Consider the following 20,018-nt stretch of genomic DNA (forward strand, 5'->3'; position numbering starts at 1 on the left):
ATGTATTATATAATTATGTTCAGGTTTTTCCCCATTCTGCTCAACAAAAATTGTACTTGTATGTTCTACTCCCCGTTCTGACCCCCCCCCCCCCCCGTAGGTTTTCTGGGCTGCCACGTGTTCAAGCATCCGTTCTCCTTCATGAATTCTCAGTTAATGATTTGCAAATTCAAAATGATATATATTTTGTTAATGGAATTAATTTGCACATCTATTTTCTTTCTTCGAATGCATGTACATTGTAATCTGTAAACTGATGTTTTCTGTGACATTAATGAAAATAATTTTGATTTATGTATGCAAAATATTATGGTGAAGAAAATAAATCAAACAAACAAACAAACAGATAAGCAGATGCTTCACGAGGATAATGGCATCATAAATACGCAATACACGATACGACAAAATAAATGGATAATCAAGTCACCACTCACCGAGTTGGAAAATTGCGTGCTTACTGATACCTCTTTCTAATGAAAACATTATTCACACTTCAAATTCCAAAACTTTACAATGTTGTGTCAACTTTTGATGATACTTTGATTGGTCATTTTCGTTTCATTTTGCCCTATTCATCAATTTCGTCTATTTGAAAACAGAGTGCTTCTTATTCTTCGGTTTGTTTGTTGGTTTTTTTTTTCACGTAAACCATGACAGGATATCGAACATCCGCATTGAGTTTTATTGTCAAAGACACCGGATTGTAAATTTTAAGCAATGAATAATAATAGCCATGGCTACCGGCGTTAACGGAAAATGTGAAAAAACAAACAAACAAACAAACAAACGTTGAATTAAGCTTTAAAGCCAAAGAACTACGTGCATAACTACGGGAAGGATGGCTTAATGTAGCAGTCTTTTATTTCCTTTTGTTTTGTTTATATGCTCTACTTCTCTGTCATAGTATGCACCGACAGAAAGTTTGATGATTTCTTGTAGCTATGAAAACCAACACAAGCATGCGCAAACCCACGCACGCCTGGCGTATAATCATTGCTACGTTGCATTCATGTGTTATACGTAATTACATTATGCATAATATAGTAAATAATGTATTTGTAACAAGACATGTGATTGGTCGAATTGATACTACGTGAAATTCAGTGAAGGGGTAGGCCTACTCTATTAATTAATGCAGCTCCTTCATTATTCTTTACCAGTGGGAGAAGATGGCTGATGCAGCGTATGGACGTATAGCTACAAGTTTCAACGTCGTTTTTTATATAACCAAGCTTTCTGTCTGTTTCTCGGAATCTTCATCAGGGATACATAATGTATATATGCATCAATACACTCTATATGCTAACAGATATAAAATAACCAACACACACTCATGTTTATGATGTAATACCTGATTTATCTTGTGTTATGTTTTGTTGAAAAAAAGAAGAAGAATGAAAATACATGAATTGAATTGAACTGAACTGAATACGCACGCACACACAATGACACGTGCACGCACTGTTTCAGTGAGAGACGCACACGTCCGAATCAATAACAGCTCCGTGATGCAGAATACGATATTTTGCAAATAAGCGTGAATGATATAAGTCACGCGTTGCTCTCACACCTTATATCACACCTTATAGTGCATGGTATACACAGTTACCATAGAGACGGGACAGACGTCTTCACACTTGCGAAAAACGAGAATTGTCGTCGTAAAGTGTGACAATATGAACAGAAATTCTTAGCTGTGAAGCCTGCTCTACTGGTCATAGTTCGTTATTCCGAAGGTTCATTAATCTGAAATTGAAATGAGGTTCGTTATTCCGAAGGTTCGTTAACCCGAAAATGTACAAAGGTTCGTTATTCTGAATGTTCGTTTATCTAAAAAAAAAAAATGAAATACAGTTCGCTATTTCGAAGGTTCATATTAACCCAAAAATGATAAAAAAAGAAATGGTTTGTTATTCCGAAAGTTTGTAAATCTGAAAACGGAATAAGGTTTGTAATTTGTAAGGTTCGTCAGTACGTACTTTATTTGTTTGTTTGTTTGTTTGTTTTCATTTTCAGATTGACGGAAATATACGGCGGACGGACTTAGATTAACGTGCCTTCGCAATAGCGAATCTTCTTAGATTTTCGGATAAATGAACCATCGGAATACCATCATAAGTGTTTGAATAAGCGAACTCTATTTTCATTTTTGGGATAATAGTGTGTTTAGGAATAACGAACCTTCGGAATTACCAACGTCACCTATTTCTTCCATATTATGTTACCTGATGATTTTTTTTTTCTTTGGGGGGGGGGGAGCTTTTTTGGGAAAAAATATACTTTGAAATTTAGTTCACATTTGTAGAGTTTAGGGAGAATGGAAATTATAAACATATGATCATTTCCGTCAGCTGTTTTAGTTGTGACCATGGCAATGACGCAAGTAATCTTTTGCCGCCTGGCGAGGAAACTGCGGTAATACGCGGAGTGTGCGTTAGCGGCTGCTGCCCCGTCAGAACATTTTCCCCATGCAAGGTTGCGGTTTATTGATCTCTAAGGTAAGAGTATTTGTCCGAAATCTGCCAAATTCCAGTCAAATAGGCGGCACAACCGCGTTGCTTTGTGTCTTTTCGTTATTTTCTTTTTGAAAAAAAACCCTACATCTGATGATGAAATGTTTAATCAGTTCCTTCATAAATATCTCTTCTTCTTTTTTTTTTTTTAATCTAGAATGACACGCGCGGTCTGGTACAGTGTTATTTCGGTTTGTTTGTTTGTTTTTTTTTAAGCAAATTGTCCTGATAAAACAATAGTCCTGCATCACTTTTTTATTTAGTTAGTAATTGTCTTCATAAAGTTGTGAACAATGGGCAATTCATTCATAGTTGCGACTTGTTATTCCAATTATCAAATTACTTATTCTAATTTGGTCACACCGATTACCTTTCTTCATCATTATTATCTTTCCTGATAACAAATATATTTGTCGTGATATCGCATAAGCTACTTAAAATTCTCATTCGACCTATCTATGAATTAGGATTTTATAGCAAACAATGAATCTATGATTATCTATTGTCGTAAATCCAGTCATCGTTGTTGTCATTAATTGCGTTTATGATGTTTATCGAAAAAAAAGCGCAGAAATGGAAAATGGAAATAAAGCCAAAGTCAAGATTAAAAAAAACAGAGAAATGATAATAGATATTGAATTATACTTTATTACTATCCTATATATGGTAATACATGATACAAAGTAAACATTTGACAAATTGTATTGTCTAACAGTATGTGTAAGAAGTATGAGTCATAAAGTATAAAACAAATATATGTATAGGAATAAATAGAATGAATGATAAGAGAAAAAAAGCATACAATGCAATAGTGGCAAAAAGTAAATATAAAGATGAAAAAAAAAGTGAAGTAGGGCCTACTGAAAAGCGGAGTGTGTACTTGTAACACATGATCACTCGAAAAATAATATGCCAAGAACATATTATGTTTATCCAAAATGTTTCTATGTACAGTTGGTGAATTTGATAAGTGATCCATATAATCATATATAACAAATCAGTGAACAAAATTTTTTTCTTTCTTTCTTTGTAACATGCCTCTTTTTGGGAGCAATGATATTTTTTTAGATCCACAAGCCACTAAAAAGTTTTTTTTTTCTTCTAAACTTGATATTCTGTCGTATCGGATGCCATTGTTTGTTCTATTTTCGCTGAACAAGGAAGGTTATCGGTCTGAAGCGCAAGTTAATCGTGCATATATCGTCATCAATCAGTCAAAGAAAAAACAAAACGAGAGAGATGTTTTCCAGTGACTGTTTTAAACACAGCGTTCATTCCCCTAGCAGCAGCTGTGCAGCTGAACGCATGCTGACAACATGCTTACCATATCGATCACGTGAATCTTATCCTGGAAGTGTTCTTCTCTATTACACTTTGTATTTTCATTGTTTATATAGAAATCAGTTTGATAATAGTCCACTCTTATTGATACATTGTGTTTGGGACTCTATGTGAACATTATTTTTCTACTGTAGTTAGCCGCTACTACACCTTTTATTCTCTGCGGTTGGTTTTCTTTTGTGACGTGAAATAATGCAGACATTGTGAGCAGCTGGTGAGATTATTTGCACAGATCAGCAAGGGTTACATTCAGACAAATTGCATTTGCGTTAGTATATCCTGCACTGTTATCCTCATATCATACTGTTTTGATCCCTGATATTACCGTATTATTCTATGCTCGCATTTTTTCATTGTAATTGTGCCTGTCATTCAATCCGCTTTGAGTTGACTTTTGATTTTGTTTGCACTCGGAACAAATAAAACCTATTGTCATGCTGTGTTTGCCAGACGGTATAATTATGTACGGAATATAGACCAATTTTTCAAATAATGCGTCATCGTATTCTGAGAAATACACAGGACATTAAAGGGAAGGTAAACCCAAAGAGCAATGTGGATTGAGTGAAAGCAGCAACATTAGTAGAAGACATCAGTGAAAGTTTGAGGAAAATCGGACTATCGATGCAAACGTTATGAATTTTTAAAGTTTTGGTGTTGGAAACGCTGGATGAGGAGACTACTAAAGGATATGACGTATGAGTGGACAACAATACAAAGAATATATAAAGGAAATTCAACAAAAATTAACTTTTCTAGAATTATGAAAGAGCAATGGACCAACCGCTTTCAGAAAGCAGGGGGAATAATTGCTGCCCTTAACAATGTCAATATCAAGTTGATGGAATTTGTAATTTTCATGAAAAATGGATTTTTGTAGTATTTTCTTTATATTTTCTTGGTATTGTTGTCCACTCATACGTCATAACCTCTAGTAGTCTCCTCATCTAGCGGTTCAAACACCAAAACTTTAAAAATTCATAACTTTTGCATCGATTGTTCGATTTTCCTCAAACTTTCACTGATGTGTTCTACTAATGTTGCTGCTTTCACTCAATCCACATTGCTCTTGGGGTTTATCTTCCCTTTAAGTATGGCCCACTTTGGCTGACTTTTGCGCGTGTTTGATCAATGAACACATGGCAAGGATATCAGGGAAAACATAATGAACATGATAATAGCAATAACAACAATGCGGGTCATCATGAGATTAACATCGACAATGGGATACATGATGGCATTTGCAGAAATGACAACAATATGCCGGTCTACTCGCGCGTTCAAAGTTGTGGATATTTTCCCTCAAGGAATCTGATAACCGGTACATTCATGGAAACCATATATCCATTTTTTTTAATTTGTTATCTTTTTATGTGTAGAGTATTTTTTCTTTCTCCAGCCTTTCGTTGTTTATATTTGATGATAACACAATATAATAATAATGATGATGATAATAATAATGATAATAATAATAATAATAATAATTATATATATATATATATATATATATATATATATATATATATATATAATGATAATAATAATAATTATTATTATCATTATTGTAATAAGATCTTCTTTATACAGAGTAGCCTCTTCAGTGTTGCCACTGCTCTACCACGGAATCCTGCTACCCATTTACACACCTGGGTCGAGGGGTGAGGGACACGGTGGATAAATACATCTTGTCCATGGACGTCAGCACTGAGCTTGAATCGAACTCGGGTCCTCCGATTGGGAGTCGGGAGTCTAGTTAAATAATTTTGATTTTATACGATGAATATTAAAGAAAAAAAATATGCATAAATGAAAAATAGTGCCAAAAAATAATTTTACTCGTCAATATCAGATATAAAAATGTTAAAGATGATAAGGTGGCAATGTAAGCAGTGATTACGTGAAGAAAAGTTAGAAAAGGGGGATTTTTGTGTTCTTATTAACGTGGTATTCCCCTATAATCAGCCTTTAAAATCTTTGTTAGTGCAACAGGGCTTTTCTCACATGAACTTTTTTCTCCAAAGAATAATTTGATGAGTGAGAACATGTCCTGAAAACACCGGCTGTACTGTGTTTCCATTTAAAAGCAATGTTTGTGTGGGAGTAAGGCTGCCAAGGTTTCCGATATCTCCGATACTCCCGCGACACTTTGTTCCCCCCACCCCCACCCCCACCAGACGTTTACGTATTCGCCCTTTCGCTGTTTGTTAATTAATTGTTGAGATACAGTATATATCGTGAACGCATGAACGAAATTGTGTGATGAATAGACCAAACAATAGCAATAGCTACTGGCTTTACACATGTACATTTATGTGCTAACAACACCCACCGAAAAAAAAAAATCGCCTCGAAAAACGTGACTTTTTCAGCACTCGCAGATCAGGAAAGACCTCTTAGTTGTGAGAGTTTATTAATTATGGGGGATGGGGCTGGGGGGGGGGGTGGGAGAGTGTTGTAACACGCTTTGCCACGTACTACGGCAGTGTTAAAGGACATTTCACCCAAATTCAATCATGTGTGGATAAGGCGAATGCAGCAATAAGGTCATATTGGTAAAACAAACCGTGAAAATTTGAGGAAAATCGGACAATCCGTTCAAAAGTTATCAGTTCTTAAAGTTTCTGTGTAGCCTTCGCTGGATGAGGTTTGTGATGCCACAATCGAAGAACGAATATAAAGAATATAATTTATAAAGAAAAATCAACTATTTTCACTTTGACCTGCCTCTTTCAGAGAGCAGAGGGAATATGATTATTTGAATATGATAATAAAACATATGTCAGCAACAAGTCGAGGGAATGCGTACTTTTCACAGAGAATGACATTTTCTCTATTGTGCTACGTGATATGTGACGTCATATGCAAACTGGAGTAGTCTTAAATCCAGCAATGGTGGAATGCACTGAAACTTTAGAAATTCAAATCTTTTGAACGGATTGACCGATTTTCTTCAAACTTGCACAGTTGTGTTCTACTATTACTGCATTTACTAAACCACACGTCCTTTAAGGGACATTGTATGTGCCTATGTCCTGTCGTTTCTTTGTTTGTTTCTTCGTTCATTTGTTTTGCTATCGAAACTGGGCCCAGTTCAACCGAACTCTTTCCCAGACAGTTTTTAGGCGGCACATTGAGAAAACCCGACATCCGTTTTACTCCGTCATTACCGTGTTGACGGTTAATCCGGCATCTGCTGTATACCAGTATTCTAACCAAATAGCAACATGCTTTATCACCTGCGTGAATGAATGAATGTAAGGTGTCTTTGGGGAAAGCCTGTCCAATTTTTGATATCGAGAGCAGCCCGCATGCCACTTTACCATGTTTACAACAAAGACGGCATATTACTGGTACTTCTGTATCCATCAATATGTACGAAAAAGTTTCTTTTTTCCCCCGTAAGGTATTCTGTCAGTGAGCACATTCCAGCAGGTAAAGTATTGATGAGATGCAATGGCAAATACACTTGTTATGTGAGCACAAAGGCGCAATACTATAGTAAACACTGCAAACATAATAATTGTAGGAGTCAAGCTAAACAAAGCATTTCAAAACTTTAGGTGATAAATTCAAGGTAGCACAAAGCGACACAGATGGCTTACGATGATGAATGGGCGCTCTCTATTATCCATTGAAAGAAAAAAAAAACACGAAGTTCTGAGCGTGAACCTGTGTGTATTGGTAATTAAACGTACATCATTACACGACGCTTTAAACTTCAAGCTTGCAATAGGTTAACATACGGTCCCTATACATTTTCAGCAATGGAATGCTAGTGTTGAATGTTATATATAGCTAACTGCTGAATCTGATCGTTATATCCGTATCTCCAAATATTTTTTTTTTCTCAAGATAATGTTTATGACATTGCGCAACACACAACTGGACATCTTTTAGTTAGAACAGGCATGTTAATTTCAAACTGAAAAGAGCTAACAATTTTGAATAAAGGCAATCTATAACAATTGTGAGGTATAGCCTTATTCACTTGGTAGACGCTCGGTTCTGTCAGCCTTGTAAGATGGTGTTCTCTTCCAACTGAAACCAACACTTTTGAAACTCGCTGCACAAAGTGATGTTGCCTGATCTAAGCCGGATCAGTCGAGAGTATAATACGTCCTCCATTCAATTTTGTATTTCGGTAGGTTTTGATGACAAAAATACCGTACTAATGGTGTATGCGGAAACGTAACCAGTCAGTAAACAGACACAAGATTCTAGTTGTCCGTCACATTCCCCTCACACAAAAAGACATGGAAAGGTTATGGGAAAGTCGGACAATGCGATACATGTATAAGTGAAAGTGTTGACTCCGGTCTTCACTGCAATTGATATTAATGGTTTAGACATTGCACCACTCACACCGGCAAATCATACGTCGACCCTACCAACTTCTACAACGATGTTTTGTTTTTTTCTTGACAAGTTGCCATGACTGAAATACCACCAAGGGGAAAGTGTGGAGTCATTAATGTCATTTGTCACATGATACCATGGGCGGTAACTCTTCTTTTCCTTAGTTACTCTCACAATGTAAACTCATCGATAAAGTGAGACACACTGGAATCCGATGCGTCGTTTCCTTTGAAAAACGAAACTCAAGACAAAACACACAACAGATAGTGTAGTGGCTTACTCAGTCACCATGGCGACCTATAATGTGCTTCATCTGCAAAAATGAATTTTTGAGAACTAGGTCAAGCTATCAACATGGCCCCGGATCATAGGAAAGGAATACGCAAGATATCATTAACTTTTACCGAATACCGTCGCTATTTTTCATGGGTGATCTATCATGGTCTACTCCCACTTCGTGTTACAGCTACTAGTAGTAGCTGTTACACGGTCTAAACCCACATGGTCTAACTCCGTTTCGTCTACAACCACTTCGTCTAATGGCTATTTAGTCCTGCCACCATAGCCTCATTATCAGACGGTCTATACTTCCAGATGGGCTCTGCCCATTTCGTCTCATGCCCACAGTTTGTTATTAGACAAAATGGAAAAAAAAAAGGAGTCAAAATTGCAATTAGACCATCTGGTCATTAGATGAAAAAATGATAATTAGCCAAACTGGGCATTAGACCAAGTGAGGATTAGATCAAATGGGTATTAGACGAAATTGATAGTAGACAAAATGAGTTTAGCCGTAGTGGTGTTAGACGAACTGGGAAGTATACCATCTGATAGCAGACCAAATGGCAATAAACCGTTTTCCTTAGTGACACTGCATAAAAGAATGATAAAATATGTAAATGCGAATGTGAATAAGAAATCGGATACTATTGAAGTGCCAGCGGACCTTCTGGTAACGTTCCGCAAGAAATTTTACCCGTGAATCTGCTTTGGTGATTTGCGAACTGCCGTGTGTCGAGAAAGCTCTGCGGCCTGTTTTTAGTGAATATGATTAATTGCTAGGAGGGAATACGATTTGGTTCTTCGTAGCAGAGAAAAACCCCCATGTGTTGTATACTTAAAGGACAAGTGCACCTTCATTACACATGTGAATTGAGAGGATGCAGCAATAACAAGTAAAATCGGACAATCCGTTCAAAAGTTATGAATTTTTGAAGTTTCTGAGCAGTCACTACTTGATGAGAAGACTACTATAACAGCTTGCGATATGACATGTAAAGAACAAAGGAAATTATAAAGAAATAAAAATCATTTTTTTCCTTTTTCTCGCGTAATGGAAAAGCAATTGACTTGCCTCTGTCAGAAGTCAGGAGGAATGATATTACCCCTAACATACGTCAGTGACAAATCGAGGAAATTTCAAAAAACGATATCTTGGGAAATTCTCTTTATATTCTAATTTTTTATATTGTTCTACGCATGTGACATTATACCCCAGGAAGCTATAGTAGTCTTCGCATCCAGCAGTAACTGCTAAGAAACTTAAAAAAAAAACCAACAACAACTTTCGAACTGATGGTTCGACTTTCCTCATACTTTTACTGATGTGTAGTATACGTACTAGTATTGCTGCATTCACTTGATCCACATGCATATTATATGAAGGTGAACTTGTCCTGCAAGTGCGTGCTGTGTTGACAACATTCACCTCAGTGTTTTAATGCGTGATATCCATTCCATGCAGAGAAGTGAAAGACAGGTTTTCTTTCATTTTTCTTTCTTTCTTTTTTCCTTTCTTTCTTCCTTCCTTTCTTTCTTTCTTTTCGTCTTTCTTTCTTGTGTAACGCTGACCTCAGAATGAATGCATACGGTAAATCAAATTTATTGAAATTTGAGAATTCTTGATGAAACACAGAGCTCTGTCTGAACTGAGAGTCATAGCAGAGCTTCGAGGTCAAAAGATACAATACAAGCATGTATTCTGTCTAGACTTTATATCTTTCTTTTTGTCGGTAAGCTTGATTTTTCATGTCACAGTTTACAAGATAAGAAGGATTATGATTCTGAATCGTTTAAAGGACAAGTTCACCTTCATAAACATAAGGATTGAGAGAATGTAGCAATATTAGTAGAACACATCAGTGAAAGTTTGAGGAAAATTGGACAATCGATGCAAAAGTTATGAATTTTTAAAATTTTTGTGTTGGAACCGCTGGATGAGGAGACTACTAAGGCTCGTGATGTCATATGAGTACAACAGTATAAAGAAAATGTAAAGAAAATTCATCATATTTTCACTTTTTTCGCATAATAAAAAGAGCACTTGACTTGCCTCTTTCTAAAGGCAATGGGAATAATATTACCCATAACATAACTATGTCAGTAACGAGTCAAGGGAATGTGTACATTTTTCAAAAGATGAAATTTTGTGAAATTCTTTTTATATTTTCCTTATATTGTTGTACGCATGTGACATCATACACTGCAGTAGTCTTCTCATCCAGCGGTGACTGCACAAAAACTTCAAAAATTCATAACTTTTGAACGGATTGTCCGATTTTCCTCAAACTTTCAATGATGTGTTCTACTAACATTGCTACATTCCCTCAATCCTTATATTAATGAAGGTGAATTAACTTTGTCCTTGAAGGCATGCTTACGACTTAACACTGGGTGACAGTAGAAAGATTGTATGATTGTTCAAGAGTCTGATTATTGCCTTCAGATCTCCAATTATTTCAACGACAGACGAACATTTCAGTCAAAACGGCACGAGTCAAATTTTGTTCAAAATACCCCATGATATATTATGATACAGACATGGAGCCATAAGGTCCCGTGCGTTAATGTATTACTATAATTTTATATGTTCGATCAGTCTCCTTAAGTATAGTTGGAGTACAGTTCATGCTTTGTTACAACCATCCTCTAGTTGCCACACACGATCGCATTTGTGCATCGCTATGTCTGCCTCGGCGTCGTGAATGTTATTGTTCTTCGAATGTATCTTTCATAAAAGGTCAACATCAATGTTTTGTCGTTGTTGTATTCACAAAAGATTAATGCTTTTTATCTCTTCCGCGCGCTATTTAACAACATCACGTGGCGATATTGAATTCTGCACGTGAAATTTTACTTGGATCTAAAAAAAAAAAAAAAATGAACACGGACTTGAGTTTACTTGCCGAGTTATTGCTCAAATTGTATAATCATTCTTTATGACAATTCAAATTCAGTTCGAATCCATGACTTATCCCTTGAATGTTGTAGACCTCTCTCGTTGTTGCCGCCCGCATTTTTAAGTTTCTGTGATAACCTGTAACCTGTAATGAATAACATGCAGGTCGAATGACCTGGATCGACTGCATGACAGGTGAAACGGCATTTATGATTTTCAGAGTGAGAGCCAATAATATGAAATGATAATGATGTCGACACTGGCATCTGGGTGGGCATTTCACGAAGCGTTTTGTCCGACAAGTTTGTCGGACGAACTTGCTCTTAGACAATCAGATGCAAGGACTTCCGTAGCTTATAACAGTTTGTCAGAAAAAAAAAAAAATATCTGACAAAATGCTTCATGAAAAAAAAAACCTGATAGTCGATAGTGAGAGGGGTAACGGATCCCCAAATGTGTTTTATACCTATCAAAGCACCTTATCTGTATACGCTCCGTTTAAGGTTGCTATGGAAACACACACGATTACAAATACACAATGTATGTCATCACAATAAAGATCAAGGCAAACAAAATGTTAATGATGTTGCTTGTATGGTAATGATATTATGTTGCCACTGATTATTATAATGTGACAAAACTAATCATTATTTTGATAGAAGCGAAATGTCGTTTAGAAAGAACCCAACAGCATCGTCACTCTACTTCCTTGGAGGCATGGATACTGCCTACATGGCACTGGCAGATATACATGTAGTCACAGGATTTTGCACCTGGGTCGTGGGGGACATCTTGGGTGTCTTGTTAGCGGATGTATAAAGCCCACGTTCTGGACAGGATTTAGAACTAGGAAACCATTGTTTTAAGACTTTAAATTTCTCTCCACACCGCCATGATTTTGTATTAAATCTTGTTTGTTTGTTTGTTTGTTGTTTTTTGTGTTTTGGATACCTGTCATCTGTTTTGTTTGGTTTTGTTTTGTTTTTTGTCTTCGCGTCCATTAAATCACGTGTGTGCTGCATGGCACAGAAAAGCGAAACAGTGACATCACGTGCCGTCCACTGAGACCGACGCCAGAGAGAACTTCTGGAAAACCGCTATTTTCGCGAACAAATATTTTTGCGAATGATGAAGTCACAGATATTTTTGCGAGATGTTGCTTTTATAGCGAATTGACGCCAAGGCTACTGTAAATGCACTATCATCCTATCACATGGAGACATTTTCACGTATTGTTAAAGTCGCAGTCCAATTGTGATTCGCAAAATTCGCAACAAAAAAAAAAGTAAACCCTCGCAAAAATAACAGCTTATGAGTAAAGTTACCGGTCAGAGAGGGTATACATAATTATACTACAAATCGCTTACTCAATGACATGATGTCGTTCTGCACTCCTGATAAAACAAGAGAGAGGATAAAAAGACAGAGGACGAGGAGAAGGAGGACACGGAGGAGAATATATTTATGGATTTATATAAAGGAGGACAGAAGAACGACAATCATGTTAGGACAAAAATGTAAATATATAACAAAAGAGAGGAAGAAAAGACAAGAAAAGAAAATAATGGAGGCAGAGGAGATTATTTCTCTAGCTTGTTGCCGTCAATTCAACCGATACTTGCATTCTTTCCACAGGTATATTCCCCGCAGAACTCTGCATAGAGTTGTTCCCGCGTTTTGAGTCGGCGCAGTTGAGGGGGAAGGTGAAATGGCAATCATTGAGGGGGGGGGGGGGGAGGAAACGTTAATGATTGGCCAAACGTCGATTGAATTGTGACCAATCAGCAGACAGAGAAAAATGAAAAAATAAACAATAATGTCTGTCAAAACTTTCAAGGATTATTTCTTGTTATTTGTTACTGTTGCATGTGTCTTGGGATGTTATGGATTTCAGATTTAGTTCCCGATGAGATGTGGAGGAAATCTGTGATGAAAACGGCGGAAGGAATTCCTGTTTTTGCAAGGCCGTACTCGGAAAACACTAGTTCAAAGACTAGTCTTCACAGATCAGGGTCGGACTATAATACACTCGCATAGAATATGTCATTCACTCGCACCGGATAAAAAACACTCTTCAATCTTTTTTTTTTTTTCCTTCTTTCTTTTAGTCATTGAGCTGGCTCAGCACCTGGGCTCAGCATATATAGTCGTACCACGTACAATGTATGTAATGCGCCACTTTGTATTACAACATATTTACAAATCAAAATCAAATCTTAGTCATTATGGATGTCGGCGAATCAAAAGGATCAATTTGGTCATAGTCTTCCTATCCATCTTTTATACTTACCCCACACAGCCTAACCCTGCGCTGAAACTTGGGCTTCAAATTTTACATATAAATATTATGATGATTTTTTTTTTATTTGCCATCTACTCAATGTGTGTCTCTATAATTGGATCTTGTCAGTGTTGAATAGTATGAAACAAATTCTAAGTTTAAACACATTCACATTTAAACTGAAGAAGTTGTTCATAAATTCTTATATAGTTGAATGAGTTATATTTTAATTAGCCTTAATTCTGTGCTCTCTTTTATATTCGTTATATTCACTCTTTTCTTTTATCTATTCCTTTCCTACATTATGTACATATACCTCGGTGATCCACCGCATCATGTGCCTCGCGTGTGCTGGTATAGACCCTTCATCTCTTCTCCTTTCTCGCCTTTCCCTGTCCTCTTGTCTCTTTCTGTTTCTTCTTTCAAAATAATTTCCTCTTTTCCTCTTTTTCCTTTACTGTGTTTTGTTTTTTTCTCTCTATCTTTCTCTTTACAAGAGAGGTTGCTTGTATTTGTTTGTCCGTCTGTTTGTTTGTTTGTTTGTTCATATGTATAGGTCTGTAAGTGTTGTACACCGACATATTATGTCTAGCTAATTGCTTTTTGATGTTATTTAGTCTTTTTGTCCACGAGGAGACTGCAAAATACAAGCTTAGCTTTTTAGCATGTCTCCTCCATTTCCTGCAACTTTAGTTTCAATTCAATTTTCATTGTTTACTTTGCTTTTGTGATTTGTAGTGTTGTCAACTTCACGTATTTTTCTTTGTTACTACATTGCATTGATGTTGTGTTATTTTGTGTATGAAAATGTTGTTGGAAATGAAATAAATGAAATGAAATGAAAAAAAAAATGAAATGAAATTAAACTCTTAGTATTGTCTAATCGCGACCGGTATAAACTTCAATCTATAAGTTCAAACAATAGTGATTAAAGATGACCATGATCAATTAATACTCCGATATTGTCCGAAATGAAACAGGTTACTGTTTCCAATGTTTCTGTCACATACAGTTATATGTAACTACTCCTCCCTCCCCCCCCAAAAAAAAAAAAAGAAATCACTTCAAAATCTAAACGGCACTGTTTAACATTGTTTTCAGATTGAAAAATCCGAGCATCGTCCGACAGTTACACAGTTCGTTATTCCGAAGGTTCTTTATTCCGAAGGTTCGTTAATCCGAAAGTGAAAAGAACGTGCGTACTAAAGAATGATTCGGAATTACGAACCTTATTTCGTATAACGAACTTTCGGAAAAACGAACATGCAGGCACCTGGCCTGTACACCGCCGGCGCCACGTTTTCAAAAGTGGGGGGGGGGGGGGGCGCCATTTCCGGGTTTCATAAGCTAACAAGAAAATTAAAAAAAAAAAAGACCTTCAGCGCAACTTCTGGTACCACTTCCGGGTTTCTTCAGCTGACAAGCAAAAAAAAAAAACAAACAAACAAACAAAACAAAACAAAAAAACCAACAACAACAACAAAACAAAACAAAAGGTCTTCAGCGCATCTGGGCTCATTTTTTTTTTTCCTCTACTGCCACACTGCTACACTTCACTTCCGAGGCAAAAAAGAGTGGGGGCCCAAAGTGGTGACACCTTATGTACTGCTATGTACGGGAACAAAAAAGGGGGCGAGACCCCACCCCCCCCCCCCCCGGTTCCGCCGGCCATGGGGTATTACCGTTGCACATGCTACCAAAGTCTGCTATTTTCTAAGTGTGAAACTAATGTATTATGAAAATAAGGTGTGTAAGTAATCGCTTTAATGTTTCCATATTAAGTGAAAATCGTGAATGATCGGATTAACCACTCTCAATTTATTTCCCATGCACTGTAGCGGTAACAGAATAGACACTGACGGTATAAGTTAACATGGCGATATTTGAAGAGTTTGTTTGCAAAAACCGATAAGTCCATATTTGCCAAATTGAGATATTTGCGATTAAAGGTCAAGAAAAATAAAGAGAATAATAAGAAAATTTTTGCTTCTTTTGACCATAACTTCAAAAATATACCTTTATATGTAGTGCCCGATATATCATTTAAAAGGTATTATTTTGTACTTTATGACAAAGATCGTACTTCAAAATCTTCAAAAATGGACTTATCGGTTTTTGCAAACAAACCCTTCATTTGCTCATATAAATCGTGTGGTATCGACAGCATAATTCTCACAATTTTTGCATGTATACTGGAGTGCATGTTTTCTCTCGCATTCCGAATAGCATGCATACAGCACATTCAGCAAAGCTGAACGCGTTTCTGGAATGATATTGAGCAACCACATCGCTAAACACTGGCACCATCCATATCCTTTGACTGTATAGGCAATAATTGCCCGTTGTCAATGTCACAAAATGGCAACGATTGCCTGCCAACGAAACTTCACAGACTGCATGCCTCCTTCCGCCAAACACACACACACACACTCTCTCTCTCTCTCTCTCTCTCACACACACACACACACACACACACACACACACACACACAAATCAGGTCTAAAACACAACGATCTCATAATGTGGTCTGTTACATCAAGAGCAGAAATACGTTCTTGTAACTATTTAAACTGCACTTATTCATGTCCATAAGATATCTGTTGGTAAGCCATCATTTATTAGCTGAGCTGCACATTGATTCGAAGAACCTAAATGCAAATCTATAGACGATAATTCGCACCAAAAAAAAAAGAAACTAAAGCTGCTAAATAAAATTCAATAAAACAAAAAAAACCAGTGTTATGTAAAGCGAGCCGATACTCTTATTTTTCCCCATAATTAATATGATGCCGTACATTCCAATTTTATCAATCTATCAAAAATGCGACAGCTGTTCGTGAGAACACAAAGAGATAATTATGATAAAAAATAAATAAATAAAAAGGTGTATAAGTTGACCACAGTATCTTTATCTACCTGTCCATATATTTATTTCTATCTCTCTCTCTCTCTATCTCTTTGTTATTTTTTCTCAGATAACTATAGCAGGCTGTAAACACATGAAAGTACCTATATATACAGGACAAAAAGATAACAACAACAACAACACGATCCTCCTTTGACGTGTACAATTCAAGGTAATCAAGAACCGTGCATTACTAGGAGATAAAAGTACAATCACCCCTAGAAATATCGCCGTCACCATTATGAAATGCCTGGCGAGCATCACAGATTGCAAAAAGAAGACAGTCTTCACCGCAGCTGTCGGAACACACGCACAAACATACAAACAAAATGTTGTCACAACAATGTTGAAGTATATATAAGTGCGGGATTTCATTGACGTAGAGTACATTACCCATGACACACAAATCACGCGATGGCGGGAATACTCGCACTGATTTTTTTTTCTTCTTCTTCTTTTTAGCCTCCCTCCAGTTACAAACTCTGAGGAGCCTGAAGGAATTGAAAATGCGCTGGAAATTGTTCAGTCAGGCGTTCTGCGGAAAAGTAGTGCGCGAATTGTAAATTCAAATGATGAAAGGACACGCGCGGCCCGCCGTGGCAGAGGTGTATACAACGTCTGGTATGGGACAGTGCATGCATGCATTTGGGGAAGTGAATGGAGAACTGTTTCTTAATAATGTTCGGGTAATTCTTAACAATATCATTTTGTTGCCTTGAATCACGTAAAATGCGAGATATTTACGGCTCTGAGGGGCAAAATGTCCCCGAGATGCAATGAAAAAACAAAACAAAACACACACACACACAAAAAGAAAAATGCTGAAATGTCAAAGACAACCACAGATCACAGTGATGAGTACGCCAACACTTTCGATATCAAGTTCAGCTTGATGACTTGTGCAAAAACCAAACAAACAAACAGGGACCAAGGTCAGAAAGCACATTTTCTCAAAAATGCATTTGATACACTTTAGTTTCCAGGGGCATGTTACTTCCGTCTATACTTTTTTTTTTCTTTCTTTGGGCATCCATGGTATTCTGAGAGTTCGTGGGGTCACTCCACCCCCATCCTGTAATCACCATGGCAACGCTTTGCTTAACATATCCCAGCTAGCCACTATGCGGTTTCGCGCCTATCACCCAATGTTATGTGAGCCAGGTATATGGCAGTTACCGATGTCCTCTATATACCTGTGGTATGTAACCGCCGAAATTGCATACGCGGTGTTGAGCCAATACGGTACGTGTTGGCTTGTTTGCAAAGCGACAAGTAATGGTCATAAATTAAAATGAAAAAAAAAAATTTCAAATTCAGCAATTGGCGTCATTTCTGGTATGCGGTATTACAAGCTGTCTGTGAGTAAACATCGTTTCTGATATGTTTGAATTTCATCATTAAGCAAACTTTGTGTAAACAGTCTCTTCATGATAAATGTAAATATCAACACAGAATTTAAATTATGGTGTTAGAATGACGTCTTTATGAATATATTCATAGATAGGGCCTATATACGGATATATTTGTATATGAATATAATAGCAGAGAAAGAGAAAACACAATAAATTTTTCTTATATTGAACAAAAATCAACGTTTATAAAGATATAATCAAAACCATGCATACACACACACACATATATTATATATATATATATATATATATATATATATATATATATACATATATATATATACATATGCATATGCATAATATATATATATATATACATACATATATATATATATATATATATATATATATATATATATATATGTATATATATATATATATATATATAATATTACACACATAGTCATGATAACCATGTCATTCGTCAATTCTCTATCAACATATTTATGTCAGGCATTAGTCATTTAATGTATCCATGTCCATCATTATCTGATTATAGGCCTATTTTTTTTTTTTTTTGGCGCAAAGACAATGACAATAATATATACCAATGAAATAAAAATTTCATGGCGGTATCAAAAGTGAAATTTTGTGTTGCACTTCTTTACAAAATTAGGCTTGCTATCGATAGAATTTTGTTGAGCTGAGGATAATGCTTGTTTGAAGTAGGTCAAAGAAAAAATGTATGTGTTTTTCACGTAAGATATTGATTTATTTGTAATTGTTATTATGTATGTACCCCACAACAGTACTAATGACTGATATTTATGTCACAGGCCCGTATAATTAAAATTTTTGTGAAGTGATTTTAGATGTTTTTTTTTTTCTTCGTCATATTTCATTTAGTCTTGTTGAATAATGGTTTATAATGTGTGAGTATAATGTCACTCCAGTTTTGGTGTGTCGTTTCTGTTTCTTGGAAATCCAATGTTTCATTGACGGTAAAATCAATAGGACAATCTCTGCCATAACGGTACTGAGCTGAGTTGGGTTTTCAAGTCGTATGATAATAGGGGCCTATTGCAGTATTAATATCATATAATATATATATATATATATATATATATATATATATATATATATATATAAATTTGTATTGCGTCAGAGTTGTTTAAATGTTTTCCTTCACGGAAATAGTGTTAAATCAAATCAAACCAAGTCAGTGATCGCAGAATACACATGACGTTTTATCGCCAAAACGGCAATAAATATGAATATGGCTCATATATCAATGTTAGTCGCAATCAATAGTTGATTTTACCTCCCTATACACCCCCCATCCCCAAAAAAGTAAAACACACACACACACACACACACACACACATAAACAAATATGGTTCTGTTACAAGGCACTAGACTTACTTGCATCGAGCTTTCCTGCATCCCCGTTGCTAGGCAATCGCTTTCTCTCCTCAGCGACCTCGCCCCTGCGAGATCCCTTTCGAGAGAGGCTCCTCCTCAGCCGGCGCCTCCTCGAGCCTCCTCCCGACGTGGAGGACGCGAAGGATGACGACGAGGAGGAGGAGGTGGAGGCCGTGGTTGAAGTGGAGGTGGAGGATCCCTTCTGCACGTAGTAAGGATAAATGTCTCCCTCGTCCCAACACGACAGTCTCTCGCATCCTTTGGGCGAGAGTCGCCGCGAGTTGGACGGAGCGCGTATGCAGTTCATTATCTCAGCCGATGTGGATATATCTGGGTCTTCCGCGAAAGTAAATTTCCCAAGCGACGTCGCAGGAATAAACCACCCCTTTTTTGGCACGTCTGTTGTCACAATACCATCCGAGAAAAAATATGATGATAATGCATGCAGATCATCATTCCACGTATACACTGAACTATGCTGGTAGTGTGGTAACCAGCTTATGAGCTATCTCCGATGATTTAAGGTAGGTAAATTGTTAGTCACTATGGTTCACAAAGCAAGACGTATCCAGAGGTGGTACAGTATTTCAACAAGCTAAGATCAAAAGTGGAAAAACTATCTTGCGTGACGTGTTTATTTTTTAAATATTCTTTATCGGTCATGCTCTGC

General features: G+C 36.6%; 1 protein-coding gene across 1 annotated transcript in view; it reads right to left on the minus strand.

Moving 5' to 3' along the window:
* Nucleotides 1-19,677, minus strand: part of LOC140238239 (uncharacterized) — a 211,587-nt gene extending 191,910 nt beyond the window's left edge. The window contains exon 1 of the mRNA XM_072318178.1: nt 19,349-19,677. Within this exon, the coding sequence (XP_072174279.1) occupies nt 19,349-19,655 (307 nt within the window). The 5' untranslated portion in view covers nt 19,656-19,677. The remainder of the gene's footprint in view (nt 1-19,348) is intronic.
* Between the last annotated feature and the right edge of the window lie 341 nt (nt 19,678-20,018).

This window comes from Diadema setosum, chromosome 2 (genome assembly GCF_964275005.1).
Source record: "Diadema setosum chromosome 2, eeDiaSeto1, whole genome shotgun sequence".
NCBI classification, from domain to species: Eukaryota; Metazoa; Echinodermata; class Echinoidea; order Diadematoida; family Diadematidae; genus Diadema; species Diadema setosum.